Here is a 14,636-nt window from a genome sequence, read left to right on the forward strand (position 1 = left end):
GCCTGGGGCTGGTTGTTAAAAATCGGGGAACCCCTATTTGTCGGGTTCCCTGATTTTTAATTACCGGCCCCGGCTCCTTCAGCCTGGTGCTGGTTTCGGCTGTGGGGGGGACCCCACGCCGTTTTGTTTTTTTTTTTCTATTTTTTTACACTGAAGCCTGCACGGATCTGACTGATCCGTGCAGGCTAAAACGCAAATAGAACAGGAAAATGGTGTTCTCTTTTCCTGTCGTATTTGCGTGGGTGTTTCACACCACTTAGCAGCCGTATTATCAGTACGGCTGCTTAGTACATCAGGAACCACCATTCTTTTGAATGGTGATTTCTGTCGTATCCTATCGATGGTGTAGGACATTCGTATTTGTAAATACAAATACGAATGTTCCATCTTTAGGACTACGAATTGTTGTATTTTTGGGATTGTAAATCCCGAACATACAAATTCGTAAAAAAAAAGGTGTATTTCTCCCTACGAATACACCTTTTTTCTACGAATCCATTTTGGTAAATGTCCCCCTATATGTAAAGCTGGACATATGTGGAGACATAAAAAAGGTGACCAAAACCCAAGCCCCACCCTAGACCGTCGCCTGCTGTTAATACAGTCCCATCAGATTCATAGTGGAAATCCACTATACTGTAGCTGTAAATAGTTTACCTTTCCAGCATAACCTCTGTGAACGGAGATACTGTTACAATTCACAAATAGTATCAAGAAATTGCAACATTGTAATGTCTCTTATATAATAGCACAGGACTTTCACTCTGTGAGTGTGTGTGTATAACGCTGGGCGGAGTCATGGGCAGAGTTACACATACTCACAGAGACAGCATACACCTTATAGCTGCCGCAGGCAGAGGCGGATTGGCCCGCCGGGAAACCGGGCCATTTCCCGGTGGGCCGGTCCGGATTTCCATATGGCAGGGCCACCGACCGTGCTACCAGGGCCGGTGCTATCAGCCCTGCGGTGTGGCGGACATATTTGTTGTGGGCTATCCTGCCCTTCTTTATGACCAGCTGCGGCCGCAGGTCACCCGCGAGCCCCCTTCAGCCTGGCGGTGCCACAGGTGACGGGTAAATAACATTCCCCCCGCGATCAGTAGCACGCGCACCAGAACCGCTCCCCCCCCAGGTCTGCTTCATGTTTGCTCCCTGGCCGGATTGTGTTGCCAATCCGCCCCTGGCCGCAGGGCACCACACAATAGAACCATGATGTCCACAAATCGAGGTGAACCACACTGCCACACACCTGCTATATACTGGGCTACTATATAAGAGATACATTTATAAAAATAAACAATTTGGGCCTGATTTCATATATATTTTAAGATTGTTATATTTAAGTCCAGAAACATTTCCCATAGTCCAGCACCATTTCGAAACACAGCCTCATTCTCCCTTGCTATTTAATATTGCCTTAGACCTCTTAATTAGAACTTTTTTCAGGCATCCACTTGCAAAGGAATTCCCATGGGAAATATGGATATCAAGATCTCTGCATTCGCCGGTGACCTTTTGTTATATTTTAGTAAACCTAGAGTAGCGATACCCTTTTTACAGTCGATACTCTGATTTTCACAAAGGTTCTGGATTTTTAATCAATTGTATTAAAACGGAAGCCTTGGCCTTACATCCTGTTGCAAGGTCTGATGGGGCACTGACTTCCATTTTCGCTGGGCTGGGAACCATTTAACATATTTAGGCTTGAGGATTCCATCCTCACTTAAGGATCTCTATAGTTATAATATCTCTTTTCGTGTAAAACTTATGTTAAGAGAATTTGATCAATGAAATCATCTCCCGATCTCATTTTTGGGACGAGTCACCTGTGTAAAGCAGTGGCTTTTCCTAGGTTACTCTATTCAATCCAGATGCTTCATTTTTTTGGTCTCTAAATGTGATGCACAGATTATCAAAACTGCTCTTAATAATTTTATGTGGGCTGGCAATAGGCCTCGCATATCTTTGTTTAAGCTACAACAACCCTCCTATTTGGGGGAGTAAACTTACCTAGTGCTCATGGAAGCACTGGATTGAATAATGGGTGGTGATATCTATACTTATTGCAAGCTGGATCATTCGCTTTACCCGCAGGCCACTCTCTTAAGTATATTACACTCTCTGGCCCAACAACTACCCCTGGATGTGATATCGAATCCGTTATTATACACTCCATGGCTGGCTTGGCATACACTTCGGATAAGAGTGGGATTTTTACCAGCCCAGTCTTTGTTTTTGCCATTAGTTTCTAATCCCAATTTTCCGAATGGGGATCCGGGCATGGTAATTAAATCCTGGCACCTTCAGGGACTCAGAATGGTTTAGCAATTTTTGGATATAGAATGCTCCTCATTTCTCACACTTTCTCGGTTTAAGGAAAAATATCCCTCTTTAGATTTTCCCTTATTTGTCTTTTTTCAAGTACATAGCTATGTTATTGTCACGGCTACCTGCTATAGAATTGTCTTGTTCTATGGATTCCTTGGTGAGATTTAGGTCACTCAGCCCTCATGCCATCTCTTATATATATACAGTAATGTAAGGCGCAAGATAGAGATAGATAAGGTTGCAACCGGTTTAGCAAAATGGAAAGCACCTTTGTCTGGATTAGAATTAAAATCAGTGTTATCCTTTTTATTTCACTTAACAAACAATTGGTTTCTTCCTCATATGCATTATAAGTTACTGAACAGGGCTTATTACACACCAGGTTGCGGCACCTTACAGGTGTTTCATACAATGCTAATTGTTTCAAATGTGCAGCCCCTGAGGCTGACTTAACTCACTGTATGTGGTTCTGCCCTATTGTCCAGGTGTTTTGGAAAAATGTAACTGAATGCTGCATTAAATATTTATTTTACTATTTCTAAATCTTGGTCAATATTGAATATATATTCACCCTCTGCTATCTCTGTGGTTTCTCTATTCCATTGTCTTTGTTATTGCCACGAATATACTATCCCAAATGGACTGGGTGAAATGTTCCTTAGATGCAAATTCGTATTTAAAATATCTGGCTACCGTATTCACTCTCTATGTCTCTGACTATGATTGACAATTTTCGCAATGTTGTCAAGTTGACCACTTTGAAATTGGTTCACCTGCATGTTGATTGGGCTCTTTTATATCCTTCTGTCTACACCTGCATGGTTATTCCTTTAATTGTGTTTGTGTGACCATTTTGCCTATCATATTTCATTATTATGATTGGTCCTGGTTAACACCTTGTGAATTCTTATATCATCATGGCCCTTATTCAGATCTGATCGCAGTACAAATTAAATTTGTTCTCAAAATGGGCAAAACCATGTGCACTGCAGGTGGGGCTGATGTAACATGTATGGAAGAGTTAGATTTGTGTGAGTTATTTTGTTTCTGTGCAGGGTAAATACTGTCTGCATTATTTTTACACTGCAATTTAGATTTCAGTTTCAACACACCCCACCCAAATTTTTCTTTCTGCACATGTTACATCTGCCCCACCTGCAGTGCACATGGTTTTGCCCATTTTGAGAACAAATTTTTACTGCTATCAGATCTGAATAAGGGCCCTTGTGTATTTGTAATGTCATACTTGTTAATGATGAATTGTATGCAAAAAAATAATGTACAAAAAAATTTATTTGTAGGGACCTATTCAGGGCCGGGAATAGGGTGTTGGGCGCCTCCTGCAAACTAGAAATTTGTGCCCTCTCATGCTTTACAAAGGGACACATTTGTGTGGTCTCACAAGGAAAGGGCATGGCAACACAGTAGTACTCCATTTCAAATTACACCACACAGTAGCACAATATTATTCATCTTACACAACACCAGTGCCATAACTAGCCATTTTGGTGCCCTTTGTCAGAAAGGGAATTGGTGACTGCCCTACCACCACAGGCAAAACAGAGAGAGTGCAAAAATGTAGGATGGGGAAGGGGTGTGGTCATATAAAAGTACCAATAACACTAATGCCCATAACACAATAATACACACTGGGCGGTATTCAATGAGCCGGAATCGCCAAGTTTTATGGCGATTCCGGGGTTTTTTCGTGGCTGACGGTGATTTTTGGAGCTCCAAATGCGAATCACCGTATTCAATGAGCTAGAATCGCCGTTGACGACCGGTGAATGAAGCTGCAATCGCCAAATGTTTTCCTGTACAAATCGCCGTTTTTTGTGTATAGGATTTTTCATGGGGAATCGACGGTAGTTGAGGGGAATCGCCAAAAGTGTATTCAATGTGAAGTTGGCGATTCCTTTTTCTTGTTACATATCGCCGTTCCTCACCGAGTGTCCCTCGTCATTTTTTTCTGGTGAACTTTGATAGGAACATGTCAAATAATTGGTTTTAAGTGTTCTATTTAACTGTGCAAGTGTAATGTATTATTATTTGCTGCCCTTGTGTGATGTCATGGTCGTAGAAGTGTTATACAAATATATATTTAATTTTTTGAGGTATTTTTTTTTTCTCCCACAAAGCACTGTTCTTACCCATGGTGCACCTCACTTACCCATGATTCTCCTCCCCACCTCACTCCTTCGTTTGCCCTTTGTGCAGATTACCCCGATTTTGGCGTCTGCTGTATTGGAATGCGTTTATTCAGGGTAATTAGCATTTCTATTGCATTTCACTGCTTTTTTTTAAACACTGACGACATTACTGACGCTGCTTTGGGAAACGCAGGGTTGGCTGAGAATCGCCGTTAGGGCCGGCGATTCTCAGCCACGTTGAATAGGGTGACTCGGCGACTCCCCACGAATCCCCATGCATGGCGATTGACAGCAAAAAACCGGCGATTGGCAGGCGAATGAAAAAACAGAATCGCTGTGACAAACGATTCATCTCATTGAATACCGCCCACTGTAATGCCCATTACACCACACACAATAATGCCCATTATACATCACAATGCCCCTTACTCAATATGCAGAACACCATAATGCCCATTGCACATTATGCTACATACAATATTGCCCCTTACACATTATGCCGCACACCATAATGCCCATGACATTATGACACACATTATGCTACATAATGCCCACAGTTGTCGTCAGTAGTAGCACTGATTATAAATATATAATGCCCACAGTTGCCAACAGTAGTAGCTCTGCTTATGCATAATGCCCACACCAGTTGCTGACAGTGCTACTTATACGTAACGCCCACACCAGTTGCTGACAGTAGCAGCGATGCCTATACATATGCCCACACCAGTTGCTGTTAGCAGTACTCTCACACTTTACTCACCTAGTTCAGGCTGGCAGCTCATCCTCTCCTGCTTCCTTTTTTCCATCAGTCTTGCTCCTGTGTAGCTCCACCCCTTCTGTTCCATGTAGCCATGCCTCCTTCATCCATGTAGCCCCACCCATTTTTGGTCCCTTCACTGACCAGCTGTTTAGGAGCCAGGATGGAGCTCTGTGCTGTAGGCGCCGCTGACTGTCATGCAGCGGCAGCCGACTGCCACAGAGGACAGCAGGATATGTAGAGCAGGGAGAGCGCCTCTACTTCCCGGCACCTCCCTGCCCTGTATCCTCTCCTGAGTGGGTAACGCCGGCTCTGGACCTATTGCAACCAATTTCAATACATTTGTGAAATACTGATTCTGACTCAATCACAGGGCTGATAATAAGCAGAGCCCTCCGGACAGATAGCCACTGTCCTGCCAGAGTGAACTCTTGTGCAAGCCTGTGAATGGGCTGTGATAATTTTGCAGCCCAGCCAAAAATTGGTGAATCCATTGGAAGCAAACTCACCATTGAATGATTTCCCCACAGTGTGCAGGAAATCAGAGTAACCCTGGACTTATTCGGTGTCTGTGAAGAAACAGGTAAATCAAGGCCGGAGCTGACATCAGAGGCCCTCCCTGAAAATACCTGTCCACACCTGCGTCTTTCCATGACAACTCCCATTAAATGGCCGGGCACTATCCCCAAATGCCAACAGCCTGTCAGTCACCTTTCCAATGGACAGCAAATAAAAAAGACGCTGGATTTGATTGCATTCCTAATCGCTCGGGCTGTAAATGTAAAAGCGATCAGGTCTTCAGAATTTAAATTCACAATTAAACAGCGCTCCCATTTGCCTATATGGTACAATGTACAGGATTTGGAAGGTGAAGTGCCCTTTTGAGAGTCTCTAGCTAGTTATTTCCATCATTGATTTATTAAACATTTCTCTGGAAATGTACTGAGATGGGAGTTCTATTTCAAATGGGCAACCAATCAAAATCTTATTATTTATTTAGCACCTTCTAGAAGACAATAGCTAGTATCTCATTGGTTGCACATAGCAACATCCCCTGTGAACTAGAACTCCCATCATAGTAAATTTCCCCCGTCATCTTTTTTTTTTTTAAATTCAATAATTTTTATTCAATTTTTGAATTTAGATACCCACAAAAGAAAACTTAACTAGTGTAGACATATTGAACATCAACAGTATGTATCAACGGAGCAGGGATTAATAAAGTACACGGTTGGCTGCAAAGCATGTATGAAAGTCACAACGGACAAGATTCTTCTGTGACATGGTAGGAAATTCACAGGTACCCGAAGGCGCCAATCGGGTACCTCAGGTCAAAGGTTAACAGGATTTTATGCATTATTTGTATAATGGGGTGTAGAGTTCCAACCAGTACTAGTACCAAATGTCAGTATCATAATAAAATAACAGTCTACATGGATAAAAAAAAATAAACAAACCCACCCAAATCAAACCTCCCCATACCCATTACCTCCCCATACCCATAACCTCCCACCCTGTATAATCTATTCCCAATTTAGACATACCTGGATCCCATAACATCTTACCCCTACTCCACTATCTAGACTCCCCCAACTAGACCCTCTCTATCCAATGTGAACATTTAAATATAGGCTACTTGTATAGAATGCAGTAATATAGCAAATGTCATAATATATATCACTCAAAGGGAAAAAAATGAAATAGCCAGGATAAAAAAAATAAAGTGCAATAATATAAATACAAAATAGAACAGACATGGCATGTCAAACGGCAATGGGATTTGAATCTTGGATCATCAGTGCGGCCAGGTCTCAAGTTCCAGGAATGACAAACAGAAATAAGTAGTCACAACCCGTACTATACGGGGACAGCCAGGATAGCGTCCAGGATGTCCAATCCAATAAAGTGACAAACATAAGTCATGTACTTGAAGCACATTAGGGGTAAATGAGTGAAGGATATTATCAACGTAACAGCCAGGTAAAGCAATAAAAAGGTCCACAGGTGTAGACACGACCATAGAAAAACATAAGTCAGCTGTCATAGGAGCCACAGGTACCGCAAAACCATCGGGCATGAGCATGGCCCCCTCAGTTCCATTGCCCCACCTGCACAGCCAACTCTGGGAGGGCTCTATGTCAAAGAACGGATAAATAGCAGGATATTTTGTGGGCGAGCTGGCAGGCACGTCTTATTCCCAGCTACACCTGGCCATGCCCCCTCCCCCGTCATTTTTACATGCTTTTATGATTACTATGCATGTTATCTGCCTTTCCAGTTTTTCATTTTGTTGTTTCTTGAATTACTGTGTATCATATACTGTAAGTTCTAATGCTTGTAAGTAATTTTGCTTTTATTCATGAGTCAATAAAAATATATTTATAATAAAAAATGGGTGACAAAAGCATATATCGCCGGTCCCCTGTAGATACATTCAAGGGATATGTAATGGATGCAGGTAACCCTGTTTTGGGGGGATATACTACAAATCACATTTAATAAATAAGCATCTGAAAAAAATTGTAAGAATAAAGATTAGAGAAATATGAGATGTAATTTTTTGTTAAAAAAAAGAAAAAAACACTGAATAAATCTTACAGTTGAGAACATAAGAACATGTATATAGGCCCATACTCAGACCTGATCGCAGTACAAATTTGTTCCAAAATGGGAAAAACCATGTGCACTGCAGGTGGGGCAGATGTAACATGTATAGGGAGAGTAATAGGCCCCATACATCAGCAATTAATAGTGACAATCCTCCGTTCTGGATATGATTGTCACAGTTAACATTTAATGTGTAGGCTCCCCCTTTTGGCGATCCCAATCAAAAATGAATAGGGATCGCCAATCGATTGCTGAAACATGTTTAAAAATCTGGTTTTATTGGAGTTTCATTTTTGTATGTGTGGGCATTCTAACAGGAAAAATCTGCCGATCACTGAAACAAATCTGTAATGTGTGGGCAAGTCAAATAGATTGAAGAAACCATTTATCTGGGGGGAAAAATCACTGGATCTGAGAAGCTATTAATTGTGATTGCTGATGTATGGGGGCCATTAGATTTGTGTGAGTTATTTTGTTTCTGTGCAGAGTAAATACTAGCTGCATTATTTTTACACTGCAATTTAGATTTTAGTCTTCAAGATATCCCACCTAAATGTAACTCTCTCTGCACATGTTACATCTTCCCCACCTGCAGTGCACATGGTTTTGCCCATTTTGAGAACAATTTTGTACTGCGATCAGATCTGAATAAGGGCCATAGTGCAACAATTCACAACATCACTTGTATTAGTGGATTTAAAATTATTTCTCAAGAAAGAATGCATTATAGGCATGTATTATTTAACAGTCATATAGACAAGGTCATCTATAAAAATACATTTGATATCCATGGCACCATATTGCCATCATTCAGCTTTTGGTTGGAGTTACGCAGTTTGAATTGTGCTCCATGATTGTAGAATAAAATTATGGAAGTGATAACAAAAAGAAAAAAAAATATGAGTCAAAATTGATGTGTTCTTTCTGGTAGCCATCACTGGTTCCACAATTACTGAACAGTTCCACCTAATAAATACTCTGGTATTACTCAGAAGACGTCAAATCTACTCTTTGAATCCAATTCTCAGTTTTAAAGGACGACTGTCAGGAGTACAGTAACATTATCTTCACATCTTATCTTTAACAAAGGATCAGTGATAAAAGCCTGGCACATGTTGACTTATTTTCAGGAACAGTTGGATAATGATACTTGATGCTTAAGTTTAATTAATTGGTTCCAGGCTGACTGGTGGTTTTATCAATATCAGCTAGAATAGAAGAAGGAAGTCGATAGCATAAGCATCAAATACTTCAGACTCGGCTCATATGGTTAGTCACTGATGTCCGGCAAATAACGTCAAAATGTTGTCATACTTCCACCGTCTAACACAGGTTTAATTGCCATAAAACCGAAGAGTCTTTTATCCACTGTACATTCTTTATTTAAAAAAACATATAATCACTGTGCCACCGACAGCAATGCATATTATCGGCCCCTAGGAGGCACTGGAGGTGCATTCCAATTGCCAGAAGTAGATTGAGATCTAGGAGGTAAAAAAACAAAGGGAAGAGGTGTAACTAATTTTGCTGCAACAAAAATCAAATTGAAACTGTACTATGCACAATAAATTAATTTTTAAAAGAGAACTATAAACTAATTTATCTATAAACACTATCATTAAATTACATCCAACCAAGTTAGATTAAAATCAGGCTGTAACAAGATGGTGGTGTAAAATGGTTATGGAAATGCACATTCCAGAAAGCCCAACTATCCATGTCAAAATGTAGTTCCACAAAAGCTGTAAGTGTACCAAAATATAAACAAAATCCTGGTTTCACTGCATAGTCAATTTTCTGCATTTATATGAGCATTGATGTCATAGGCTGATCAGTGTGTGTGTGTGTGTGTGTGTGTGTGTGGGGGGGGGGGGGTGCATAATGTGAACTCGGGCAATACAATATGACATAATATGATTTGGGTACACTAAATTTTGCATATCTGATCAGGGTCACAGTGTGACAATGTGGACGGAGGGCACTAAGATGTGGCATAATAAGAACTGGGCACAATGTGAACATGCCCAGCAGTACAATGTGGAATAATGTATACTATGGACACTGTACTAGGGACCCTGGGGGAAATTTACTAATATGAAAAACCTAGTTTTTCGTATTAGTATTTTCCCTACGACTGCATACGACTGTTTCAACCGTATGCACAGTCATGTTCCGGAGGGGAATTTACAAAGCAGTCAAATACGACTGCTTTATAACCCTCCGATGTCGTACTAATTCGTATTAGCTGGCCATATATACGGCCGCTAATACGAATTTTTCAGGCAGCCTGCACGGATCAGTCAGATCCGTGCAGGCTGCAAGGTGTAAAAAAAAAATAGAAAAAATAAATAAATAAAAAACCAGCATGGGGTCCCCCCCCCACAGCTGTAACCAGCACCAGGCTGAAAGAGCCGGGGCCGGTAATAAAAAATCAGGGAACCCGACAAATAGGGGTTCCCCGATTTTTTACAACCAGCCCCAGGCTCCAGGTCCGGGGCTGGTTCCCAAAATACGGGGGACAAAATGACTAGGGGTCCCCCGTATTTTAAGAACCAGCCCCAGGCCAAACCAGCCAGCAGGGTAATGTCACAGCCGGGGGACACTTATTATATAAGGTCCCGCGGCCAAAACATCACCCTACTGACCAGTCAGCCTTGCCAGGGGCCCTGGGGGAGTGGGGACCCCCCCAATAAAGGGGTCCCCCCCCTCCAGGACTTACCTGACCAGGCTGAAGCCTGGTGCTGTCCCCGGTGGCCCTGTGCGGTGGCCACTGGGCTGATTCTGTGTAAAAGAATAGATGAAAAACTATTGTTTAAAACCATGGAACTATGAGTCCCAGCAAGCCTCCCCCGCAAGCTGGGACTTGGAGAACCACAAGTCCCAGCCTGCGGGGCATTAAAGGGCCCGCTGGCACTTGTAGTACCACAGTAATAAAAATAGTAGAATAAATACACACTGACACATTAGAAAAATAAAACTTTAATACATACATAACACACACATACTGATACTTACCTATCTTGATCCCATAGGTAGCCCTCTGTCCTGGTGTCCGGTGTCGTCCTCCAGGTCCATGTCGGCGGTCCGGGTCCGAACTAATCCATGGTGGAGCTGTGGAAGGAAATCCTACTCACCTGGTCCTGTGGTGAAGATGTCTTCTCTTGGTCCGCCGTAGTCCAGGTATTCTTCATGCTGCCGGCGCTCCCCGCACTCTCCACATCAGACTGAGGAGAGACGCAGAGATATTTCATACTCTGCGCCTCTTCTCAGAATGATTCTATTGGCCACCTAGCGGCCAATCAGGAGCCAAGAAAGTCGGCTCCTGATTAGAAATCATCCTGAGAAGAGGCGCAGAGTATGAAATATCTCTGCGTCTCTCCTCAGTCCGATGCGGAGAGTGCGGGGAGCGCCGGCAGCATGAAGAATACCTGGACTATGGCGGACCTACCCCCAGGGCCCCTGGCCAGGCTGACTGGTTGGTAGGGTGAATGTTTTGGCCGCGGGACCTTATATAATAAGTGTCCCCCGGCTGTGACATTACCCTGCTGGCTGGTTTGGCCTGGGGCTGGTTCTTAAAATACGGGGGACCCCTAGTCATTTTGTCCCCCGTATTTTGGGAACCAGCCCCGGACCTGGAGCCTGGGGCTGGTTGTTAAAAATCGGGGAACCCCTATTTGTCGGGTTCCCTGATTTTTAATTACCGGCCCCGGCTCTTTCAGCCTGGTGCAGGTTACAGCTGTGGGGGGGAACCCACTCTGGTTTTTTTTCTATTTTTTTTTTTACACTACAGCCTGCACGGATCTGACTGATCCGAGCAGGCTTAAAGCAAATACGACAGGAAAATAACGTGTATTTTCCTGCCGTATTTTCATGGCTGTTTCACGCCAATTAGCAGCCGTATTATCAATACGGCTGCTTAGTAAATCAGGAACCACCATTCTTTTGAATGGTGATTCCTGTCGTATTCTATCGATGGTGTAGACATTCGTATTTGTAAATCCCGAAAATATAAATGTGTAAAAAGTAGGTGTATTTCTGCCTACAAATACACCTATTTTTTACGAATTCATATTAGTAAATTCCCCCCCCCTGTGGCATAACATTAACTAGGTAAACTGTGTGGCCTAATATAAACTAGTGTACATTGTGACACAATGTGAACTAAGGCACTTCTATGTGAATGTTCTCTGTAAAGTGCTGTGGAAAATGTGTACACTATAAATAGTGTATAATAAATAAATAATAAATAAATATAATGAACTAAGGGGCGTCTATAGGTCATATAAAAAAACTAAGGCACTTCTATGGGTAATACAATGAACTAAGGCATGTCTATGGGCATCTAATGAACTAAGGCACTTCTATGGGGCATATATAATGAACTAAGGCACTTCTATGGGGCATATATAATGAACTAAGGCACTTCTATGGGGCATATATAATGAACTAAGGCACTTCTATGGGGCATATATAATGAACTAAGGCACTTCTATGGGGCATATATAATGAACTAAGGCACTTCTATGGGGCATATATAATGAACTAAGGCACTTCTATGGGGCATCTAATGAACTAAGGCACTTCTATGGGGCATCTAATGAACTAAGGCACTTCTATGGGGCATATATAATGAACTAAGGCACTTCTATGGGGCATATATAATGAACTAAGGCACTTCTATGGGGCATCTAATGAACTAAGGCACTTCTATGGGGCATATATAATGAACTAAGGTACTTCTATGGGGCATATGAAGGCATTTGTATGGGACATAAATTAAGCTTTGGCACTACAATGAGCCATAAAATATACTCGGGTTCTAGTATGGGCATCACGGATGGTGTAATGGTTAGCATTACTGCCTCACAGCGCTGAGGTCATGGGTTCAATACCCACCATGGCCCTAACTGTGCGGAGTTTGTATATTCCCCCGTGTTTGCGTGGGTTTACTCCGGGTACTCTGGTTTCCTCCCACAATCCAAAAATATACCGGTAGGCTAATTGGCTCCCAACAAATTAACCCTAGAATGTCTGTGTGCGTGTACATGTGGTAGGGAATATAGATTGCAAGCTCCACTGGGGCAGGGACTGATGTGAATGTTCAACTATACTCTGTAAAGCGCTACGGAATATGTATGCGCTATATAAGAAACTGTTAATAAATAAATAAATAATAAATAGTATGGGCATAAACTTAACAACATTGTAGAAGCATCTACAAACTTAATTAAATCCCTGTTACAAGCTTTAAAAGAAACCTCCATGTAATGCCTACAGTATATTTACACACCTTACATAGATTAGATCTTACACAATATACTACAAATCTTATTGTGATAATATCAAACCTAGAAGCACTTAAAATGATAATTAAAGGGCTCAATCAGAGGTGGGTGCAGATGCGGCCATGTCTTTTGGTGGTTGTTCCTCTGTGACTTTATGCAATTGCAACTACAACACCCTTCCCTGGTGTATATCAGTGTGTATGAATGTGCTAGTACTGAGATGCCCACCCTGAGCCTGGTATATACACTGTAATACCACCTGGTGCATCTATGGACACTTGGTCACACCAGCGTAACATGCATCGACCCTATGCCCTATACAAATTTACCATCTGTGTATGGCCTCCAAAATGAAAGATCTGTGTATGCAAACAATTCAGAGAGACACACCGTGACACTCCCATTATATGCCATTAAGATGGGCCATCTCCATGCATTTGTTAAGCCACCTCCCAGTCACCGCTCAGGAAGCCCCAGCACTTGTCTAAGACAGCTGTGATACCGGGCGCCCCAACCTCTGAGAGTGCACACTGTGTAATGCATACACTGTACGAGTCAGGAGTGCAGGCTCACCTTCTGGAGCTTCGGTTTTCTACCTTTGGAGGCCGTGGGGGCCTTGGTGGGGGTCTTTCTTCAGGCAGGGAATGCCTTGGTTTGTATCGCTGAGGGTGCTCTGGTATCTCATTGTCCTGTAACCAACAATTCACATCATTTTGACACGTTTCACAATGCTTTTAATTACTGCACCCTAAAACGTTCATGTAATTACCTCATTATCTCCTTCGATACCACTACTGAGGCTCAGCGTGCTTCTGGTACTAGATCGATTACTGCCACTGCCTGTTGTGTAAAATAGGTACAGCAGAAATTGAGAAACCCTGGCATGTTTCATAAAATAACCATTGCTATTTTTATGACACACAAATACAAATCAGAGGCTGTATAAGCAAAATGCATAAAATAATTGTCTAATGGATACGGTCATTAGGTCTACAGCTACTAGGTCGACAAGCATTGGGTCAACACCACTAGGTCGAAAAACCCCATGTCGACCTTTTGACTGTCATCCTTGCCCATGTCGAACAAATGCTTGTGTCGACCTAATGTCCTCTCGACTTAGACCCATGTCGACCTAGATACATGTTGACTTTTTTTTTTTTTCAATATCTTTTTATTGATTTCGAAAATAGTACAAACATACAGCCAATGTAAGCATTATGGAATACTCAATGCAAAGTACATATCAACTGTACCACTTGTGTAACAATAAAAGAACATATTGTGTCTACTTTATCGGTTTCAGGAGATCTTTTTCTAAAGCATATCTAGTCTTTGATTCACATAATGCAAACTCGAAGCAAACTACAATACATGTAAATAGCCCATAAGAATATTATGGGGGAAAAAACAGAAAAGATTAAGGAAAGGAATATACAGAGAAAAGAAAAGAGGGAAGAATTAGAGAAGTAAAGGGAATTGTGGTTGGTAATCACAAACGTATATAGCCAT

At 42.0% G+C, this 14,636-nt stretch overlaps 1 protein-coding gene across 1 annotated transcript in view; it reads right to left on the reverse strand.

Annotated features, from left to right (window-relative positions):
* Positions 1-8,457: 8,457 nt before the first annotated feature.
* The window catches only part of PIK3AP1 (phosphoinositide-3-kinase adaptor protein 1), a 129,077-nt gene continuing 122,898 nt past the window's right edge, over positions 8,458-14,636 (reverse strand). Inside the window, exons 15-17 of the mRNA XM_083148880.1 lie at positions 13,897-13,967; positions 13,701-13,816; positions 8,458-9,326 (exon numbers count right to left, since the gene is read on the reverse strand). Coding sequence (XP_083005006.1) covers positions 9,269-9,326; positions 13,701-13,816; positions 13,897-13,967 — 245 coding nt within the window. The 3' untranslated portion in view covers positions 8,458-9,268. The remainder of the gene's footprint in view (positions 9,327-13,700; positions 13,817-13,896; positions 13,968-14,636) is intronic.

The sequence above is a fragment of the Crinia signifera genome, chromosome 6 (assembly GCF_055691185.1).
Source record: "Crinia signifera chromosome 6, ASM5569118v1, whole genome shotgun sequence".
NCBI lineage: Eukaryota > Metazoa > Chordata > Amphibia > Anura > Myobatrachidae > Crinia > Crinia signifera.